Raw genomic sequence first — 23,219 nt, 5'->3', positions numbered from 1 at the left:
GGAGGGATGCTGCTTACTGGCTTGCTCCCCATGGCTTGCTCAGCCTGTTTTCTTATAGAACCCAGGACCACCAGCCCAGGGATGACATCACCCACAATGGACTGGGCCTTCCCCCGGTCACCCATCAATCATTGGTCAAAAAGAAGACCCACAGTTGATCCTATGGAAGCATTTTCTTTCTTTTCTTTTTTTTTTTTTTTTTNTTGAGACAGGGTTTCTCTGTGTAGCCCTGGCTGTCCTGGAACTCACTTTGTAGACCAGGCTGGCCTCGAACTCAGAAATCCGCCTGCCTCTGCCTCCCAAGTGCTGGGGGAAGCATTTTCTTAATCGGTGTTCCTTTCATATGACTCCAGCTTGTGTCAAGCAGACATAAAACTAGCCAGCTTAAGTACTCAAAGTGTAACAATTAAGAATTTATTTCACAGGATCATAGTTTGCAGAGACTGTGGAGTAAGAGGAGATGGTCACTTGTGCACCACAATTCATATGAAGTCACTGGACAACCCTCCCCAAGCTGTAAGCTTGTATCCAGGACCTTCAGGACACATTCTTTTTCTTTTTCTTTTCTTTCTTTCTTTTTTTTTTTTTATTGAAATGGAACAACAACAAAAAAGAGGATACCAATTCATATAATACAGTAGAAACTATATTTTGCAAGATGAATATTAAACTTTTAAACACATTTGAAATCAGTGGACTGGTGAGATGGATCAACAGAGAAGGACACTTGCTACCTGGTAACCTGAGCTTGATCCCCAGAACCCAGAGGGTAAAAGAGGAGGAAGGGGAGAACTAGCTCCTACATGTCCTCTGCCCTCTACATGTGTGCCATGAATGTGTGCATTCTTGAGCACATCGTATGCACACACACACACACACCACCTCACTGTACTGAGATTACAGATGCATGCTGCAGTGGTGTGCTGGGGACCTGAACCTGGCTTCTCACACTTGCGTGGAAGCCCTTTACTGACTGAGCCATCTCCCTGGCCCCTCCAGGACACAGACTTAGACTTCCCACACATCAGTGCTGTTTCCTGTACAGAGAATGCCGAAGTTACATAACACATGAGGTTTCTGCTTTCAAGCACCCAACAGTCTGCTTTCTTCACACACCAAAATCTGGTAAAATGTAGAAGAACACAGCAAGCAGCGTACTGGACCATGAGAGCTTTTTTGCCTTGAGGGCTTTCGTTTAGACTGATGCTTGGATGGTTTTTCTAAGGAGATGGCACATAAGACCCAAGTGATGAAAAGAAACTTGTCACTGGAAGACCCAGGGAACACCCAACAGGCCTGCAGGGAGACCGACTACTGCCTGTCTGGAGGGCAGCAGGACAGCTCATGTACCTGAAGCCAGTGAGGAAAGGGACCAGGGATGTGGTCTCAAAGATAGGGACCTGAATACATGGGCCACACAGGTCACAGTGGGAATGCAAACAGACTGAATTGGAGGATTTTAGCAAAGCAGCAATAAAATAATAATGTTTTATAACAAAATCTATTAGGCTGTTCAGAGGATGTGCTACTGTAAAAGTAACTTTTATTTGCCAGGTGTAATTGTCATCTCAGAGGCTTCCTGCTGAATATGCTCACCCTTTTCTAGTTCTTTCTGAACTCTGGCTGGCTGGTTCAACTCAGCTGTTCTCAAACCCCTCTCTAAGCTGACTGATTCAGTCTGGCTTCTCTCAGCTGTTCACTGAATTGCTCTGAAGTCAAGTGGCTTTAGCCGAACTCTGGCAATTTATTCTAATCTTCTGGCTCCTTCTTATTCTCTGGCTTCAGTTGCCTCTGCTGACCCACACTGAACTGCATGAACTCAGGAACAAACTCACCTCTGCTCACTGCAGTCACTGCACTGACCCCCACTGACTGGCCACACTGAACTCCCTCCCTTTGCTGCTTAAATAGCTTTTCTCCTGAGAGTTGGGTACATCCTATCTCTGACTCATTCTGCCAAATCTTTCTCTGATAGGTTTGGACTACAGGATTCCAGCCAGAGAGATTGAAGGTGTGTACTAGTGTGTCTGCATTCCAGACAGATCACACCTACCTAGGTCTTTGGATGTGATCATGTGCATCCATGTTGCTGGATTACAATTCCTCTACATGCTTTTGCCTCATTCATTCATTCATTCATTCATTCATTCATTTGTTCATTCACTCACTCATTAACTCATCATTAAGTCATTCAGTATCTCCCTGGTAATGGGGAACAGGGGCTATAGCTCAGTTGGTAAAAATGCTCCCCACAGGGGTGTGTGTGTGTGTGTAGAAGGAAGACCAGCTCAGAGGCACCTGGGAAAGTACAGGAAAGAGATGAGCATGGGGTAGAGAAGAGGGACCATGGTGAGTTAGGGCTGACAGGGGTGGCAGAAAGAGGAAAGAAGAAAAGATGGGTTGGAAAGGCAGCCACTAAGGTCCCAACAGGAACAGCTAACTTGTAGATGGGAGACGGTCCTTGTGCTGCAGGCAGGGACGCCGTGAGCTGTACATTATTCCCATCAAGTCCAATGTCCAATTCTGGCCTCAGGAAGGTGAAGTGACTTGGCCAAGGCCACACAGCTAGTACTTGATAGAGCTGGGATTCAGGCCCAGGCCTGTAAGACTCTAGAGCTACTAAAAAGCTTAACACACACTGACAGCTAAGCCAACTGTCCCCCATGACAGTGGCAGTTCTCTGACCTGTTCAATGTGACCCTTCCGCATCTCCAGCACGGCTAGGTTGTTGTAGGCTTCAGCATGGTGGTTGTTGTGGACCAGGGCCAGCCTGAAGCACTGATGGGCCAAGTTTGTATCTCCTATTCCCTGCAAAGAAATGCACATGTTTATACACGCGAAGCTGCATCCTTTCCTCTGCCACAGCCTCCCTCATTTGCATATTAACACTTCCTAGCTACATGGAGAGAACAAGCACCAACCACAGCAGCGAGGTGGAGATGGGGGGGGGGGAGAAGGCTGGATTTAACTTGAGGATATAAAGTGAATCCCAAAAATCTCTAAATTGTCAGTTGGATTTATGACATCTGAGAACTTCTTCACAGGAGCGTATGGTAACTTTATCCGTAACAGGAAACATGCACACAACATACCACAGCGATGTGCCCCAGGTTGTACCAGACATCAGCTGCCTCTTCTTCATTTTCAGCTAGGGAAAGGGCACGCTCAAACGAGGTCAGGGTCATGTCGTACTGCTGGGCGTAGAAGCAGCAGAGCCCCAGGTTGTTGAAAAGCTGGCAGTTATAGACTCCCATCTGCAAGAGGCGCCTTCTCAAGGAGGAACACAAAACTTGCTCTCAGACTAACTATAGAAATGGAAACACTCTTTTCAAAGCTAGAAGTGAATTCATTTAAGAACTTTAGGACCCCCTAAAGGACATTAACACAAGCACATCAAGAAATGTTTAAAGCAATGCTCATGACCTGTCACGGGGACAAGATCGGAAAAGTATTTGTTTGATTGTATTCCAAAAGCTTTACTAGAAAGACAGGAGAAAGGTCACAGAGTGTAAAGTTCGCGCGTGTTCCTTCAGTAGCCTCAGTGCTTGCAGGGAATTCCCTGAGGTCTGACCCAGCCCGAGGACTGAGTTCTGTTGACCACTAGGCCTGCAGTTGCACCCTGGACTCTGCCGTCTGTGCTGCGTGGCCGATGAGTCGATGAACCTCTTGCGCAGGAGATATCTCTGCAGGTGGCTCTTGGTGATCTCCACTAGCTTTCCCACCGCAGCTCCAGAGCCCCACTTGGCTTCTCCACATCACTAATCCCAGAGTTCAAACACACAAAGGAGAAGCCAGCTCAGCGGCTGGGAGAAGCCTGCGATCCACTTTGGGGATGGAGAGTACAGATGGCTGCATGTGCACTGGATGGCATCTCTGTATTTTATGTTCCCAGCACGTGTTTGGGAAGGACTTGGCAGCTGTCAGTCTACTCCTATGTATTACGAGGGCCGAAACCACTGGGTAAAAAGTGAACGTCATGGGCCAGAGGGATGGCTTAGTAGGTAAAGCTGTCTGTCCCCAAGCCTGATGACTCGAGTTTGATCTCTGGGACTCACACCTTTCAACCTTCATAAGTATGGCATGGTGCATACGCCTCATCCAGGCAGTCAGACAAATAAATAGTGGATGTTTCAAAATGCATTTTAGAAGCCACGTGCAGGATAAAATAAGCATGTGCTTAAACAGAAGCAGGAGCCACACTTTTCTTAGACTTGGAAGAAGCTGGACCACCTCACAAAGCAGGTGACCCTACTTTAAGTCCTCCTCAAGGCTCTGAACAGAGTAACTGCAAATCCTTCCCTGCTGCAGCCTCACCGTCTTTAGGTTTTGTGGTATTAAGAGGCAGTGACGGAGAAATAGTTTCAGTAGCTATTTAGCTTCTGTTGTTTCTTGATGATTAGTAGGCACCCACCCTGAACTAAAATGTGAGCTTGATCATGCAGGTATGTTTCTCCAGGGCGCCAGCTCACACCCCCCTAGAGTACCGAATACCACTTGAATCCTCAGAAAGCGGCTGAAAGAGGCATTCCTAGATTTATACACCTGTGGCCTATGGAGAATGCATAATTGGTCTGCATTTTCCTTCCATCACCCCACCCCCTATTTCACCAACATTTCCTGTGGATGCAATGTAAGACCCACCTGTAAAACCGGAGGGCAACCTCTGGCTGGTCAGAATAAAAGTGGTTGCTTCCAATGCAGGCAATGGCTTCCACGTGAGTATTGTCTTGTTTTAGAACTTCTTTGTAGTACTCTGCTGCAGATGAACTGTTATTCATTTCCTGTTCCCCATCCAGAGAGAAGAGCGACACTTTAGTCACACTGGACAAGGAACTGCTTGCTTTTTTTTTTTTTTTTTTCTGGCCCATTTAAGTTCATTCATTCAACAAATATTTATTTCCAGTCTGCCATATGTCAGACTCTGTTCTAGACGGTAAGGGACAAAATACGAAGGAAAGCATGAAGTCATGGTCTCCAAGGAGGTGACAGCTGGTGGAGAAGCTAACAAATGAGTCAGTGAGGGACATAATGTCAGGGAAGGATGCACAATGTAAAGAGCGGAGAGCAAGGGAGGCAGGGCTGCTTGTTAGTGGTCACCTTGTGAGAGGCCCTGTCTGACAGAGATGCAAATGAAATGGGGTGTTGGAGCCTGCATCTGCAGGGGACAGTCTCACTTGGCAGAGAGATCAAACCACACAAGCCTAAATGAAAACACTTACAAGAAACATTCCCAAGTGAGCCTGGGAAGGAGGCAGTGCCAGGGACAGCAGAGAGGCAGCCAGGGCCCTTTCCCCTGGGAAAAGGGACAGTGCCCAGAGGTACAGCGCAATCATACTGCATCATGTTTAAGAAATCACCTGGTGGCTGACTGAAGGGCATTCCAGATATGGAAGACAAGACATAAGAAGAACCAGGTCTAGGGAAGAAATGAAAGCAACCCAGACCAAGTTTATAAATACATAACAGGTTAAAAACTACAGCGGACTCTGTAGTTACTGCATACATCTGTAAAAATGATGGTGATCATAGATAAAGGTCCCTAATTGCTCTGACTTACAAAAATCATGTTTGCAGAAAGGAGCCAACTCGAGTGACTCTTTAGATGACCTTTATTAGGGGAGAAGTCATGGTGACGAGGGACACTTGAGCATTGGGCATCGGGAGAGACTGCATCATCCATAGGCAATGCCGTGGGGTACTAAAGGGATGCCTTCAGATTCCCCAAGGGAGCTCCATCAGGAGAAACCCCCGACAGGCACAGCATGCGGAGGGGCCTGGAGGAAAAGCAGCTTCAGTTTCCAAGGACAAAAGTGGTTCCTGACTCTTGCAGGTTCTTGGAGTAGGATGGGGTGGGCGAACTCCATTGCTTGAGACCTAAGCTGGCCTGGCCTGCATTCCAGGAGACAAAAGGGAAGGCACTAGATAAGAGTATATGATTTGTGGCTGTCCTAAGTCTAGGAACTGGGGGTGGGGGATGGGGGGTGGAGGGAGGACTGGGCTTGCTCAACAGCAGCAAGTGGAAGGAAAGGGACTGAATTCACTGTCAGTGCTGTACAGGTCACTTTGTTAGCTCTGTCCCAGAGCTGAGAAGGGTGTGGCCTGAGTCCCAGGGCGGGACAGCTAGTGGGCCTGTGATCTAACACTAATTTTATTAAAATCTGAGGTATAATCTCAACCGTGTTGCCCAATCTGGGCTTGACCCAGGGCTTGAACTAGCCCCTCCCTCAGCTTCCTAAGTAGCCGGACTGCAGGCAAATCACATCTGGCTCAACAGATATTATTAATAAAGGTACTGCCGCTTAAATCCACCTCATGGTCCATTCATTCTCCACAAAACTTTGCTTCTGTCTAACTTCACACAGATCTCTTCTGCCTCTCAAGTGACATGACACTCACCGTCACCCGCACTTGTTCCTTTCTCGGAAGGACTCTTTATGTTAGGTTTGAACCACCACACAGTGCTTCTTTAAACATAGGACTTGTTTTAGATACAAGATTCACATAGACCAGGATGGTACCCCTAGACCACACTTGCATACGTTATACATATAAAATAATATGTAAAGTAAGTTCTTTCACATGTGGAGTCAAATTCTTCCAAGTCCTCTTTTCCCTTGGTCATCCCTGTCCAGGTTTTTCAAAATAGCACGGTCTGTGCACTCAGTGTTTTGCTTTTCAAATTTTATTAATGATTCTGTATGTCTGCAGGACACGCTGTGAGGCCTTGACAGGCACAGAGTGTAGAACGAGCATCTCAGGCCAATGCACACGTCTTCGGCCTTACCTACGTCTCATCATCTCTTTGTGATGAAGACAGCTAAGATCTTCTGCAGTGCTCCTTAGAAGTGCTCCCCACCACTGCTCAGGACTTGCTTCCAAGCTCCTGAAGAGTTTTGCAGTGCTGAAACCTGTGCTTTCTGGCTCTAACCAGCAGGTGTCAACAAATGCTTTCAGGCAGCAATCAAGAGGTAATTGCCATGTTCACCATGTTGACCAACTGGAATAATTGCCAGGTTCTCGAAAGAGCTGCAGTTGAGAAACACTACACAGCAGCTGCTGTTTGGCTACAGGGATCAAAAGAAACTGATTATATGCATGCATGCAATCGAGTATTATTCAGCCATTAAGAAGACAAAATTATGCCTTTTGCAGGAACATAGGTAGAAGTGGAGACCATAATGTCAAGGAAAAGAATCCAGGCCCAGAAAGACAGGCATGTTTTCTCTCATATGTGGAATCTATACTTAAAAAGAAAAGACTGGAGACAGAGAGTAGAAAGACGATTAGCAGGAAGGAGGAGGGAAGACATAAGAGAATGACGGGGTGGTAAATAAGATCAAAGCTCGTGATATAAACACATGAGCATGTCATGATGAAACCCATTACTCTGTACAGTGACCACATGGTAATGAAAGGAAACATGCTACGTAATGTAGGGCATACTCCAATATCAGAGATGTTCAAATATGAAATGGCTTTTCTGTGTCTCTATGCGTATATGTGTGCATGTGCATTACTGTATGTGTTTTATGTGTAGAGATGCACTCGTGAGCACATATATGGGCATGCACATGGAGGCCACAAGTCAACTTTAGCTGTCATTCTTCAAGCACCAGCCACTTTGGATTTTGAGACAGGGCAGCTCATCGGCCTCGAGGTTCCAGTTAAGTTATACTACAGGTACTTAAAAACCAAGCCGCCTACTGCCGCACTGTTCTTTCTCAGTGAAGTGGTCAACTGCCAACTGTAGCACATTTTCTTTCACGTGTGTGGTATATTTGTGTACATATTTGTCTGCACATGTGTGCACATGAGGAGTCCGGATGTAAGTGCTGGCTGACTTCCTCTATTGCTCTTCACCTTGTTTTTATTCTAAGAAAAGGTCTCTTGGAAGCGAGAGCTCACTGGTTTAGCTAGATGGGCTGGCTATCAAGTTCCAGAAATCTTCCCATCACTATCTCCCTGGTACTGGAATTGTATGTGCACATCATGTTTCTGTACCTTCTGACCAAAACAGACATTTGCATCATTGTTTTTATTTCTACACAGTTGTGTTTCATTGTCACATAGATCACAAATTACCCAGGCCCTTTTGGTTAACCTTGGTTTCTTTACATTTTTAACCAAAAGAACAGGGTATAAAATCTGCCCACCATGGTGGGAAATTCCCAGAAGTAAAACGGCCAAATGAAGAACCAGGTTTGCAACCAGGTGTGCAGTCTCCTTGGTAACTGTAAACAGCTTCCAGGTGGGCTCCCACCAACAGTGTGAACACTTCCCACCAACAGTGTGCACACATTGAGTCTGCCTCCTCACACCCTTGGCAGCCTAGGCTCTGTGGAACTTCTTCACCTCTGAAGATCCAGTCAAGTGGAAGGTGGCATGAGGCTGGCTTGGCATTTAACTCTGACAGAGACCAGGCATTTAATGTATGAGACATCACACGTGCTTCTCTGGGAGCTGCCAACTTGTGACTTGTGTCTATTTTCTGAGCTAGCCTGCCTTTGGCCCTCTTGTTATTGGCATTCTGTGCTGCTATAATAGAACAACACATGCAGGGTAGAGTATAATGAACAGAAAAGTACTTGGCTCTGTTTGGGAGGCTTCGGAGCTCAAGATCAAGAGGTGATATATTGTGAGAACCACCATACCTACCTGACAGTCTCATGTCACCTGTCATCTGTCCCAGGTGTGACAGGCATTTTTCTGGTTGATATTCTAACCTTTTAGTTTGATTTTACTTAAATTTTAATTTTTGTTATACAGGACTGGGGGTGGGGGTGGGGGTGGGGGTGGGGGACGGAATCACAGAGTTCCACCTGCCTCTGGCTTCCCAGTGCTGGGATTAAAGGTATGCACCACTATGCTTGGATTTGATATACAGGAAATCTATATAGGAAATGAAAGTTTTCAAATATCAATCTTTGCTGTTGTGGCTTTATGAATTGGTATTATTTTAAAAAGATTCTCCTCATGTAATAAAACTAGCCAGTACAATGTGCCTATGTTTTTTTGTTTGTTTGTTTGTTTGTTTCTGAAATTTTCACAGATTCTTTGCTGGATGGTTCTAACTATCAACTTGACAGAACCAGAGAAATCACCTGGGAAGAGAATTCTTAATAAGGAATTATCTAGGCCAGGTTATCTCATGGGATGTCTGTTAGGGAACTGTGTTGATTATTGCTATAGGGATAATTCAGTCCGTCATGGGAAGCACCATTCCCTAGGCATGAGGTCCTAAACAGTATAAAAGGAGAAAGCTACATGAGAGCAAGCAATGATGTGTTTATTCTCTTTGCTTTTGCCTATAGGTAGCTGCTTGACTTTCTGCCTTGATTTCCCCTCGGTGATGAGTTTGAACCTGGAATTGTAAACCAAATAAACAACTTCTTCCCTAAGTTGTTTTTCTCAGGACATTTAATCAAAGAAACAAAAATAAAACTAGAATAGTTTAATATTTTGAGAGTTTAACTCCTTTTAAAAGATTTAAATCTGAGACTGGAGAGATGGCTTGCTCAGTCAAATTCTTGTTGCAGATCACTGAGATCCCAAGTTCAGTCCCCAGAAACCACACAGAAAAGCCAGACATGGTGGCAAGTGTGTGTAATCCAAGCCCTGGGAGGTGGATTCCTGGGGCTTGTTCGCCAGTCAGGCTAGCAATTAGCCAGGCTATGCTATTAAAGAGCCCGAGTCTCAAAAGCAAGTTGATGGCATCTAAGGATCGACAGTAAGGTTGACCACTGGCTTCACACAGATATGTACATACATGTATAGAAATAGACACACAATTTAAATCTGACTGAAATAATTTTTTCACTGCAAGAAATATTTGCTCATTCAGTCTATTTTTTTAAACTATTTAATCAATAATCTAACAACTCAATTGACTTAACAGCCAATCTTTGTCACATCCTAAATCTTCATATGGACACTCTTTTGATCCTTAAATTTTTTTTCTATATCAGAATTGGTTAAATCATAATAGTTCTAGAACAGATTTTGATAGCATATACTTAAAATAACACTTCCATGTATATAAATATCACCTCAAGAGTGTAGTATTAAGTGAGAAACTTAATTAAAGTGGTTCTTTCTGAGCCAAATCATGAAACATGAACTACACTTACAGTTGAATTACTTGAAGTAACATTGCAAATTGCTTGAGAGCATGAACTCTGGAGTGGTTCTGTTCTAATCACCAAGTGTGTGTTCAAATATAAAAGCCTATGACTTGTTTTCCAGGACTTAAATGACAGCAGAGAAAAGGCCTGTCCTCTTACATATATGCCTGAGGTGATTTTCACACACAATAAAGTTGAAAGGGCACAAGAATAACATTTCCAGCAAAGAACAGTTGAAATGGGGGCCTTTCTATTAAAATGCCTCAAAAAAAAAAAATCAAAAGCATCAAAAAGTTCAACAAAAATACATGATCTAAGCAAGTGTCTGTAAGAAACACAAGAAAGTTGAGGCAGTTCGACATGTTCAATGCGAAACAGAGACTAGGCTTGTGGCAGAATGAACGTAGCAACAGGAAATGAACATGAGGAACAAAAGAGACCCCCAGAGAAAAGCGAAGTCCTCAGAGGCAAATGCAGTGTAGCTGCAAACTAAGGACTTGGCTAATTATCTCTCAAACCACAGTTACAGAGAGAAGGAATCCTCTAGAAATCTGGCTTTGGCGTGTGGTAAGCTTTGGCAGAAAGGAAATTAACTTTCAAGGGGGAGAGATCACGTGTAACCATTTTCTACTCTATGCTGTCGCTGCTGATGGGCTGGCTTTCATCTCCATCTCTCTCTCCCACTGCTGCAGACTCCACTCTGAGGAATGAAGGGCAGAATGTAGCTGCTGAAAGACTAATCTGTAGGACCACTGGGTGTGGTGGAACACAACAGCAATCCCAGCATTCGAGAGACGGAGGTAGGCGGATGGAGAAGTGAAGGCCAGTCAGGGAGCCTGATACCAAGGGAAAACACCAATCCATTCCAGAGCCATGGCCCATCCCAGCCTTAGCAACAGTGTCTGTGACAGACAGGCATAGGTGGGATTCTCCTGAAAAGCCATCATGCATTAAAGACGTTAGCAGTTTCCTAGCTCTTTCTGCCAGCACCTTCTGTCAAGAAGAGAAGGATGAAGGGTCTGAGAGATGCAAAGTACAGGTCCAACAGTCTAATCACCACCCGAAGGTCACCTCCATTGGCAGCAGCAAGAACTCCCCTGGCTTCAGAAGGTGACTCTATTTTACTTTCTTTCCAAGCGTCCTGGTCAAAGGTCTGTTCATATTCTATTTCTTTAAGGTCACACAAGTAAAGATAAAAAATATTGGCAGTGTTTGTTTAGATGGATCAATGTCTCCTTTTATGTACGTATTAAAGTGATGTTTGAAAAAGAAAACTTTTTTCTAGACAATTTGAAAAGGATTTATTTCCATTCAAAATGTAATTCTTAATTAGGGTATGGTAGCCTGTCTCTGTCTCCCCAGAAATAGAGAGGCTGAGGGAGAGTATCACCTCATGTTCAAAGGTAACCTGTTCTACATTGTAAGATCAAGGCTAGTCTGTGCCCTGTTTCAAGAGATAAAATCAAACAGACAAAACACAGAATTCATGTTCCTCATACAAAATTTGGAAAATATAAAGTATAAGAAAACAAAAGTTATTCACACACTATTGCCTAGATATAGCAACCCTCAATCTCTTCTACCTTTTTTTTTTAACCAATATTACAAGTTAATGTCTTCCAATGACTTTAAAGAAAACAGGGATGTGTTTGTTCAACATCATATCAAAAGTTCTAAGAAACCTGTAAAGTAAAATATCAAAACTACATATACAGATTATTATTTTATTTATAAAAAGATATTTAAGAGAATCTATGGACTAGCCACTTGAAGAGTGGCTACTATCAAGCTAGCTTTTAAAAAGTAATACATTCCTATTCACTGCTATCAAACAGAAATTATGTTTCATTCATAGTAGTATATCCATTCATAGTAGTACATCCATTTATAGATATATGTAGGAACATGTATGCAGGAAAGAGTTAACAGAAGACCTGAGATTGCTATTCTTAGAAAGGTATGCACTGGGGAACTCAGCTGATTTCTGCTCTCACATAAACTTTCCCCAGATGACAAGAGTAGTTTGCTAATGTGACACTGTTTGTACCATGTGGTTTGTGCTGATACCTGGTAACTGTAGAAGAGTCTGGAAAACCTGGTACATGATAGGCATGTGGTGTCCACATACAGTCTCTAATGAGATTCCTGGTAGACAACAGTCTGCAGGAGCTGTCACGACTTGTTGCTGGGAGAATTAAGTGTGTTCCTTGTATTGTGACTCTACCCTGCAGGGAAACTCATTAAGACAGAAGAGAGGAAACTTTCCATCCTGCAGGGAAGCTTATTAAGTTCAAGAAGGAAACAATTCAAAGGCTTCAGGAAGTCCCTGAAACTGACCAGATACATTAGGTTCCTCCTTCCCAGAGCATACATATACTGTAAAGGCTGCTGAGTAGCACTCTTAGACAAGCTGAGCTGCCTAGGAGAGGCTCAGGCAATGAGTCAGCCAAGCCATCCAAAGGAGCAGACACCAGGCCAGCTGCCCAAGAGAAACAAAGATCAGCTGAGCTCTCCTGGTAGAGCTCAATCACTGGAGCTGCCTGGCTGCAGGTCTCCATCCTGTTGAGCTGCCTGGCTGCATGTTGGCAGTATGCTCTCAGTTTCCAGCCTTCGTGAGCTGACACCCATGCCACTGTAGGCTTTGGTTATGCAGCCATCTTTGAGTCATTCCTGTCCCTGCAAGTAACCCTTCTCCTATACTCCAATAACCCCAATAAAATTCCTTAGTTCTCCATGTGGACATTGGTGTCATCCATCCTTTTGTCTGACATTGATGCCCTAGCTGGGATAAATAGGTATTTATTCCCATCTATGCCGGCAGGGTTGCATAACACTCCACCAGAAGAGGTCTTTTGGAAGCTTATCCCTTGCTTCTTCTGAAGTTTGCCCATGAGCCTTTTCCCTTTACTGATTTTGTTTTGTTATCTTTTTTACACTAACAAGAGTTTCCTTGTGAGACCATTGCATGCTGTGTTTTGAGAGTCTTACTAAAGCACTGAATGCTAGCATGGCTTGGAGACTACCAACATAACCTCTTTCTGGAAATACTCACAAAATATTTACGAGAGGATAAAGAAGATTGGAAAAACTGAAGAGTTAATGTCATACTTGAGAACGGAAAGAAAGGCAGCCTACCTGCCCACCCCATCAATCAAATAGTAACGAAAAAGCTAGTCATTATGCCAGCAAGGATTATAAAAGGGAAACAGATCTTGAGGCATCAGTCTTAAAATCAATATGGAAGAGCAGAGAGAACATTTTTCAGCTGTAAGGGGAAAAACCAGTGGCGGCTTGCCTAACCTAGCCTCGGGATCCCTGCAATACTGCAGGGATTAGCAGGGAAGAGAACTCACTGGAAACTCTCTATGGTATCTGAGAACGTGAATCTAAAACTGTATAAGAATAAGTAAGAGTTCAGACTGTGAAGGCAATCCTGATAAGGCACACCTACCAGGCACCATTAGAAAGTGTAGCTAGTCTGAGATTGGTAGGAGGCTGGACAAATGGGCTAATGAACACTCAAGCCATATGAAATGGGAAAAACTGCTATTTGATATTACAGATCTTGGGAAAGGATTGCTAAGTATGCTGAGATAACAGGCTACTCACACAGGAGAAATAAGTAAATCCCTGTCCTGTATCATTGACCTCTGGGTGTCTAAAATTCTTCAGTATAAAAACCTAGCTGAATTAAACACACACAGCAAAATCTCTCGTACTGCTGAATCATGGCCAACGATCTTAATTTTATAAACTGTGCTCCCTACTAGCACCCCAAGGGCCTACGAGCTTTTTAAAGTAGCACATAACCTCAATTTTATACCAACTTTTAAAATAATATGAACCTTACCTCATAGATCCTGGCAATTCCACAAAGCAGGGTCACCTCTCCTGGAAACTTATCTAAGCCTTGTTTGAATAGATTTAAAGCAGTCACAGGTTGATCCAATATGATATAAACCTAAAAGCAAGATGGGTTTCAATAAAATTATGGGTTCTTAAAATAATTGCATTTGTATGACAAATTTTGATTATTGACTAGAAAAAAATTATCTCCCAGAAATTACAGTAAGAATTTTCCATGGACATAATTAGATTCTAATAATGATTTTACAGATTATCTGCGCATGTTGTACATAAAATTTACCATCCCAAGAAATGTTTTCTGAGGGGTTATTATTGTCACACAGACTGGGTGATAAGAAAAATGGGTCAGGGGAGTATCTCACCCCTGTCTACACCAACCCTCCACTCCTCATAAGCCCTTTTCTGATATCCACATCTTTTTGTTTTGTTTCTTGACCCACTGAGTTCAACCAGGGTAATGTGCATGGTAAGGGTTTTGAGCTACCCACTGGAGCCTGCTGGGCTCACCAAGGGATACACAACTGAAAACAAAGACTGTCTCTCACCTAGAACATACCAGTAGGCAAAGTTCAGCAGGACAGAGGTCCCTTCTTCAACTCAACTGATCGATTTTTAAGCTTAATCTTAGACAGGTATTATACTGCCTGCTGTGAGATCCTGATTACAATGGCGTGGTACACCCAGAGGACAGCACTTCAGAGCCCACCCCTTCCCTTCCAGCCCTTCCTCTCCTCCCAGCACCCCCTCATGGAAGTCCAACCCCATCCCCCTTAGAAGGGGAAGCCCCCTCTGGGTGTCAACACTCCTCCCACCTCTCCCCCCCCCCACCCCACAGTCCACACAGCAAGTTGCAAAGCACACTTTTTAAATTGGAAATCTCTTGCAGATAAGCCAAGATAACTGCCACTGCATCAAGCGGTTTCTTTCAAAATGTCCTTGAGGAGACTCAGGAAGTGTCTTTATTCCAATCAGGTAGAATGAGGTAGGACTTCCCTGAAATGTTTTACCCCAGAAGTGCTCTTAATTTCTGATTTTGGGGGTATTCTGGAGTATGTGGGTGTGAATAACCAGATACAACTTGGAGATTGAATCCAAGTCTAAACATGAAATTCATTTTTTTATTGTTTTATTTTATGTGTATGTCTGCATCGTGTGTGTGCCTGGTAACCTTGGAGACCAGAAGAGGATGTCAGATTTCCTGGAACTGGAGTTCAGATGGTTGTGAGCTACCATGTGGGTATTGGGCCTCAGGCCTGGGTCCTCTGGAAGAGGGACAAGTGCTTTAACTTCTGAACCATCTCTCCAGACCTCTCGCTGATTCTTTCCATCTACATGTAAGGCAGTTTTACACAGTAACTGTGTGCATCTGTGCTTTAACTGTGACACACCAGATGATATCGGGTAAGAAATTTAAATCAGATGAAATTGTAACATCACATTGGCACTCAATAAATTCAGATTCAGGAGCATTTCAGATTTCAGATATTCAGCTTAGTAATGTGCCATCTGTATTGAAAAACTCTAGGTGGCCCTTGCACTGGAGCTACAGGTGACACCATGCAGCACAAGGGACTTGAGCTCTTGCTGTAGCAGCCCAGTCAGTGGTGCTGAAAACCTGACCCCTTGTAGTCTCATCTTCCTTAGTAGCATAAAGGAAAGTATAAAACGTATCCTGTAGAGTTACTGCACAGATTAAATTAATCTGTCTTTACTAACAGACCTGCTACAATGTCCTATACTGAATCCTGCTCAATAGAAAAGAAGTAAGACTTGCATTCATTACTACAGCAGGACTGAGCCTAACGCCCTACAAAGCAGTCTATGAAATTGCCCCTGTTCTTAGAGCAGGGTTTGACAGCACAGGCCTGGAATCTCAACTGCTGGAGTCTGAGGTGGGAGGATGCTGAACTGAGGACTGGACGATAGAGAGAGATCCTGTTTTGAAGACAGGGGGGTCCTGTTCTCTACCACCTACTCAGGTTTGGGACAAAACATGCTGTAGAAAACGCCTTTCTGGTGCCTACAGGGCGCTCAGTCTATGGTATTTTCTTTGTCCTGCTAAGCAATCTGTCAAAGGGATTTTCTTCCTTTCCACAGCTGTCAACTTCTTGTGCTGTGGGTTCTCTCCATATGTTACATAACTCTGAACATATTAACTTGCCAAATATTCTAGAAGGAACTGGCAGCATTTCCCCCATGCAATGGCCAGCACCTTAAGACAGTTTTCACTCAAATTAAGAATATTTACTTACTTTTGCCAGATAGAGAAATGTATCTACCATTTCCTGCTGCTTCAAGGCTGATTTAAACTGTTTCTCTGCTTCACGGTACATTCCTAACCTAGAAATAGCCATTTAAAAAATTAACCATTCAATTGAAAACTCCATCACTTGTCTCAAGCCTTGAGGATATGAACAGACACATCCCACCCTAGAGCCCAAGTAGGAGATGCTGTACATGCTGACAGTCACATGCATGTTAACAAAAGCTAGCAAAAGCCACCTGTCTCCCAGAGTCATGAGCTATCTATGCTTCAAGTGGTGTGTAAAGGCGGCAGCCTCATTGCAGTAGAACCAAGAGCTGTCTGTAAGCGAGGTCACATCAGTTCACCACCGTGAGAGCTTACGACCAGCTGCACATATGGCAAGTGACCTGAATAAATGTAGAGCCGCCGCTTCACCGGAAAACTGGAAGATGGCATTTCCTTGAAAACATTTCCTTCCCTAAGACACCCCAGCCCCCTTTAGTTGTCCCTACACTATTTTGGTGAAAACAACTGACACCTGCATTCTATAGCTATATCATCATCATTCTTCTTCAAATCTTGTCTTCCTTTGCCCTTAGTGGATTGCCTCCTCTGTGAATCTGAAATTTGCTCCTTGCCTAAGTGACAGCCCTGATGTCAGTGTCCACCTCCGGTCCAGGGAGCTTTGTCAGTGGCTGAGGCACACACGGCTTCCACTCCGCTTGTCCTCAGTAGACCTGTTATGCTTTTCTTTCTTTTCTTTTTTTTCTTTTTTACTAACTATTCACTTTCAGCAATCTAAGAGCTACTTAGATATTATACTTTGCAAAATAGACTGAAAAGTATCTATATTTATAGTATGCTTCATTGTGCCAATTTCAGGTAAAGTCTGGAAGGAATAGCTTTGATCATTTTTCAACATGTAGACTTCAAGCACTGGTGTAGTTGATATACTAGCAGCTGCTGGAAAGTGGGCTTAAAGTGAACAAAGGTGGCTTCAACAGAGTAAGGTAAAGCTGGCAGACATGTGATGAAGAAGCCCCTTCCTCATCAAAGGTCCCATCTACTTCACAGACTATGTATAAAATACCATCAGAGAACCCCAAAGTTCTGAGAACCAGAAATAATAAAAAAATAAAATAAAATGAATTTACCACATGAATTATTGAACAAAAGAATGGAGTAGGCCACATTAAAAGAACTCTAGAGGACAGGGAGATCGCTCAGTTGGTAGAGTGCATGAGGACCTGAGTTCTATCCCCAGAAACCACAAAAAGCTGGGCCTGGTGACTGGTACATGTAATTCCAATGCTGGAAGCTGGAAACAAGTGGATGGATAACTGGACCTCACTGGACAATTTGCCTAGCCCAATAGGCCAATCTCAGACCAAGAGAACTTATGGGGGGGGGGGGAGTGTATGGCACCTAAGAAATGACACCTGAAGTTGACCTCTGCTTCCATATATGCACACATTCATTCATTCATCTCTCTTTCTCACACACACACACACACACACACACACACACACACACACACACACACATGTTCATACACATTCATACAACATACTTAGACATACCACCACCATCACCAAGTTAATCAGCTCAGATCAGTATCAGAGAGTCCAGAGAGACAGTGCCCGCCAGCTTCCCACCTTTTCTCTGCAAATGAATTCAACAGCAGTGTGCAGCATCTCTGTGCACACATTTGATGATGTTAAAGAGCTATGAAAGTGAAGAGGATACTAAGCATCCTTCAGGTAAGGATGAGTGAAGCCAGATGTGTTCACTGAGATGGCCAGTGAGAAGAATTACTTAGAGAAACGTGAGTGAATCAAGAAAATCGTAGATGGGAATCTGAGAGGCAGATAAGAGTGTGTGCCGTGCTGCATTTCCAGGGCTCTAGAAGTTACGACAGCATCAGCACACGGGCAGGCAGGTGGATAGCATGTTAGGGACATAACAGTGTGACTAGTGAGATGTGGGAAAGCAGGTAGACCTGGACAGCAGCATGAGACCACACCAATCCTAACCATCTACACGGACAATCATCAAGGATCTGAGGGTGGCTGACATTTCCCCTCGCTATACTCAGGAAGGCTTGATGAGAGAAGACTGGAGGCAGAATATCCAGGGAAGAAGTTACTGTAAGAACCCAACAAGGAGTGAAGCAGTGGTTCTCACCCTGTGGGTCATGACCCCTTTGGTAGTAAAATGACCCTTTAACAGGGGTCTCAGGTCAGATATCCTGAATATCAGATAATATAATGATTCATAACAGTAGAAAATTATAGTTATGAAGTAGCAATGGAAATCATTTTATGGTTGGAGGTCACCACAACATGAGGGACTGGATTAGTGAGTAATGTTGAGAACTACCGCAGTAAATGACAATAAAATGCCCAGAATTAGGGTACTGGAGTGCAGAGGAAGGGTCAGGAGAACTTAGGTGAGGAACGATGAGGCTGAAGCCAACTTCGGGCTGCATCCCCTAACGAGGCATCTTTGCCCAGTCCAGGTGATGGCCCAGGTCTTCCTCTGGGTTCTCAGTGTGTGCTGCCTGGCTCTTGCTTTCATAATAATGCCAATCATCATCATAATACTTATTTATTGTCTGGCTCAGTATTTGTCTGGTCAATCTTTGTAATCCCACTTGAGAGTAGTTGCTCATTAAATATTGGCTAAGTGGATGAACGTACAAAAGAGTAAACGGTACATAGTAAAGATGTCCTGAGGAGCAGAACAATACTTTAAATGCATTCATTTGAAAGAAGGTATATAAATGGCATCTTATATGGGCAGTAGAAAGAGTCTGAGTTCTCCTTTCTTTTAATTATTAACCATGTCTGAAGGATTTGTATGGAAGCTCAAGATGCTAAAACTGTCCTTAAGAATTAAACTCATAAGATTTTAATGTTACAATGATCTCATGCTATCTTCTGGTACAAAACACTTTTCAATTTGTCAGTGAGAAAAAAAAAATAATTCAGAGTTTTGTGTGAGCTGTCTAAATGGCAAGTCATCTTAATTTCTACCGAGCAACCAGCGCGCTTTTTAGTCCAGACGCTTCCTTTTCCTCACAGAGCTGGTCTAGCAATGCTGGTGGCTGCTCATGATAACTGAAGCCAATCGTGATTCTTAATAATAAAGCCCATTTGCCATTATAAAATATGAATGCTCCAGGGGAGCAGGGTGGGGGGAGGGTATAGGGGACATTCGGGATAGCATTTGAAATGTAAATGAAGAAAACATCTAATAAAATAAGTTAAAAAATATGAATGCTCATCCCTCCCGTTTTCCCAAAGGTTCTAAATTATCCAAATATCAGCGGCAAGTTTCAGATTGCACTTGTTGCTAAATAGTCATAAAGTTAGTTACAACTTTGCCCATCTGTTTTCTTTCCGATGTATTTAAACATTAAGCACCTCCAGGTCCTAGAAAAACAAGAAGGATTATGGAAATAGGAGCTGACTGCGGGAGACTGCTGGTAATCCTGGCACTCCAAAGATTGAGGCAGAAGGATCATAAGAGCAAAACCAGCCTGGGCTACATAGTGACACTCTGACTTAACTAAATAAAATACTAATAGGAGAATCAGAGCCAAAAAACGGGGCTGGCATTCTTGCTGTCATCACGTCAGCTCTATGGATTTGGACAACTCACTTCCCACTGGTGAGGCTCCATCTTTCTCAACAGAGCAGCTACCTCCAGGTGTCATGAGTCCTGAGGGAGATGCGGCAAGGCACAAACAAGCTGGCTCCTATCAGTTGGGTGCCCTCCAGATGTGAGGCATTTGTGTAAGTGAGGGACTGAGAGCCAGGAGGACAGACTGTTGTGAACACAGTGGGTTCTAGTCCCAGGTCTGTCACAAACCAGTTTCTGGTGAGAATCACAACCAAGCTCTGGCCTCTGCTTCCCTGTATGACGAGTTCTCAGGGCACTCAGTGCTGTCACTTGACTGTTCAGAAACTGATCAAATAAGCCCAAGTTGTCACTGCTTCATGAGGAAAGGTGTGGTTTTTTTTTTTTTCTTTTCATTCTCATATTTGATGACAAAAATATTTCCACTTTAAGACTTTAAGACTTTACCTGTAGTAACATTTTCCAATCTGTACCTTCCACCACCAGTCCTTGTACTGAGAATATTCCGTGGAAAGGGACGCCAAATCCAAAGCCTATGAAAACAATTCATTTTCAATTATGATTTGCTTCTCTAACAGCAAACAGGCAGGAGGGGAAATAATGAAATAAACCAGATAATTAGCATCCATCAAAACAGATATTAGAAATTAGATAGAAACTCATGTTGCCCAAATTTCCAGATGGCCCCCCCAATTTCCCCTACATGATCAGTTCCAGGCCAGGGGGCTGACAGCACACAGATTGGAGACACTGATCCAAGGCAAGCCGACACACAACATATCAGAATACAATTTTAATATACAAGGCACAAAACTGAAATTTAAAACGCTAAGATTTTACTCTCTTCCTACTTTGTATCTGCTCTCTAAAGATCGATAATGCCTCAAAATTCAGTGGTGTCCAGCCTTCTGTATGTAAGACGGAGCCACTCAAAGTCCCCATTTTAAACCCAGATGTAGAGAAAGATAGGGAGCAGGTAAGGAGATAGGAGGGGGGTTTGGATGGGCAGGGGCCATTGCTTAGGGCAAAGTATTTGCCTCATGTGTATGACCAACCCGAGGTTCAGTTTCTAGTCACATGGGAGGAAGTGCTGGATGCTTTAAGGCCTTCAGTAGGCAAAGGGCTTGCTGTGCAGGCATGAAGACATGAATTCAGATCCCAGCCCCTATGAAAAGCTGGGTGTGGCACCATGTACCTGGGACCTCCATGTTAAGGAGCACAGATGTGAATTCAGAGCAAGAAAAAAAAACCAAGAGCTTTGGAGGATGGGATGCCAGAGAGGCAAAGAAGATTCAGTATTTGGGTAACTTCTGTCTTCAAGGAGCACAACTCAACGGCTCTGACATCACTTTACCTTCTAGCAATTAAAACTTTTCTTCATATTTTAACTGTTTATCTCACATCTTTTAAGGATTCCTCTCTCTCTCTCTCTCTCTCTCTCTCTCTCTCTCTCTNTNTGTGTGTGTGTGTGTGTGTGTGTGTGTGNGNGNGAGAGAGAGAGAGAGAGAGAGAGCAAGTGCCTACAGTGGTTAGAGACATCAGAGTCTCAGATTTCCGGCCTTGGAGTTACAGATGGTTATGCACTTCCACATGTGGGGTGCTGGGAACAGAAACTAAACTCAGGTCATCAGCAAGAGCAGCATGCTCTTAACCCCTGCGCCATCTCTCCACCACAATCCCGTATGTTTTTAACCTTTTTCCTTCCAGTGTTTTTACATGGTCACAGAAGAGATAACCAATCAAGAATTGGGATTCTTATGGAGAGGAAGTGGAAAATCTTTTGACAAAAGAGAAAGAGAACAATTTGAAGTTCACAGAAATCCACAAGTTTTATAAAGACTCAGAGAACAGAATTATTATTAGTTATTAGTTAAATGAGAAGTCTGATTTTTGATTCTTGTCTTCTCATTGTTGGAACTCTTTTATTCTGGAGTCAGTGTTAATATAACAATGACAGCCAACAGTTCCATTAATGGAGCACTTGGATGTTGCGGTCCTATTATCTCAAGAATGCATTCCTATTACTGTCCTCCTTAACATCGGCTCTCTTCTGAAACGAATGCCAGAAAAGTCCCCTCAACCTCCTCTTGCAAAAATTAATTACTTTTCCTTGTGCTCTTCATCTCTCCTGCTCCAGAGGAGATCTCTACTATGCAAGCTACTTATCCAGGAATGGTGCCGCCATGCTGAGCCTCTGATGGACCTAAAAAAAATCAACATCTCTACTTGAATGCTACGGAAATGAAAAACAAGCCACAGACAATTACACTTCCATGTGCCTATTTATCTTTCCCCCTCTAGCCAGAACAAAAGACAAAAAATACAAAGAAGTATGACTTCTGGCAGCATTGTCTCTGCAATGTGGAAACTGTTTTCAGAGAGCTCCACTCAAGATTGCATTGTAACCATCTATGCATGTTCACTTAATCTTTATTAAGACCTATCCCAGCAAATAGATCACATTCACCACCAGGTTTAATATAAACAGACCTGCTACGTTTTTAGAAAAAGCTTCTATTTGGCTGTTTCTTACGTACCCTGATTTGCTAAGGTTGGATTCAGTGCTTACAATAGGTAAATAGTTGAGTTTGCCTTCAGATATAATCCTGAATCAAGTCTAATATGGAGGAACCAGATGTCACTGTTAATCCCATTAAGGAGCATATACATTATGAGAGAGTAAAAATGGTAGGAAAAAGTCATATCTTAGCAATTCTCATTACATGAGGCTTGGGCTGAAGTAGACAGGAACACTTTCAATGACTCCTGAAGGCCCCTGTGATCCCCTAGGGGAGACCTTTTGTGGTCGGTTGGATGAGACTGTTCCTACATGCTCATGTTCTTGAACACTTGGTCCCCAGTTGGTGGCACTGTTTGAGGTTTAGAAGACGTGGCCTTGTTGGAGGAAGTTGTCCCTAGAGGCCAGCTTTGAGAGTTTAAGGATTCATGGGATTTCCAACTGCTCTGTGCTTGAAATTCAGGATAAGAGTTCTCAGCTTCCCATTCTAGCTGCCATGGCTGCCTGTTCCTCCCAATCAACCATTATGCATGTCACCCCTCTAGAACCACAGAAAATAAACTGTTCTTCTGTGTGTTGCCTCAGCCATGGTGTTTTGTCACAGCAACAGAAACGTAACTAATACACTGTCTTTCCATCTCCACTGTTCTGGAATGTCACTGTGCTCACAAGAGGCACCCAAGGATGACTTGCAAAGATTATTAACTAGAGCCCTTGCTTCAAATAACTCCTATTCATAGTCCAGAGCTACTAGCATTTAAAGTATTTTATGTAGTAGCATAAGACTTGCATTTCTTTAAAATTCTAATCTCTCTCTCTCTCTCTC

At 43.4% G+C, this 23,219-nt stretch overlaps 1 protein-coding gene across 1 annotated transcript in view; it reads right to left on the bottom strand.

Annotated features, from left to right (window-relative positions):
* Positions 1-23,219, bottom strand: part of Ttc8 (tetratricopeptide repeat domain 8) — a 59,878-nt gene that overhangs the window by 3,865 nt on the left and 32,794 nt on the right. The window contains exons 7-12 of the mRNA XM_021201841.2: positions 20,323-20,408; positions 16,241-16,328; positions 13,972-14,082; positions 4,642-4,781; positions 3,093-3,267; positions 2,686-2,808 (exon numbers count right to left, since the gene is read on the bottom strand). Coding sequence (XP_021057500.1) covers positions 2,686-2,808; positions 3,093-3,267; positions 4,642-4,781; positions 13,972-14,082; positions 16,241-16,328; positions 20,323-20,408 — 723 coding nt within the window. The remainder of the gene's footprint in view (positions 1-2,685; positions 2,809-3,092; positions 3,268-4,641; positions 4,782-13,971; positions 14,083-16,240; positions 16,329-20,322; positions 20,409-23,219) is intronic.

The sequence above is a fragment of the Mus pahari genome, chromosome 7 (assembly GCF_900095145.1).
Source record: "Mus pahari chromosome 7, PAHARI_EIJ_v1.1, whole genome shotgun sequence".
Taxonomy (NCBI): Eukaryota; Metazoa; Chordata; class Mammalia; order Rodentia; family Muridae; genus Mus; species Mus pahari.
This window is presented reverse-complemented; position numbering and strand designations above follow the sequence as displayed.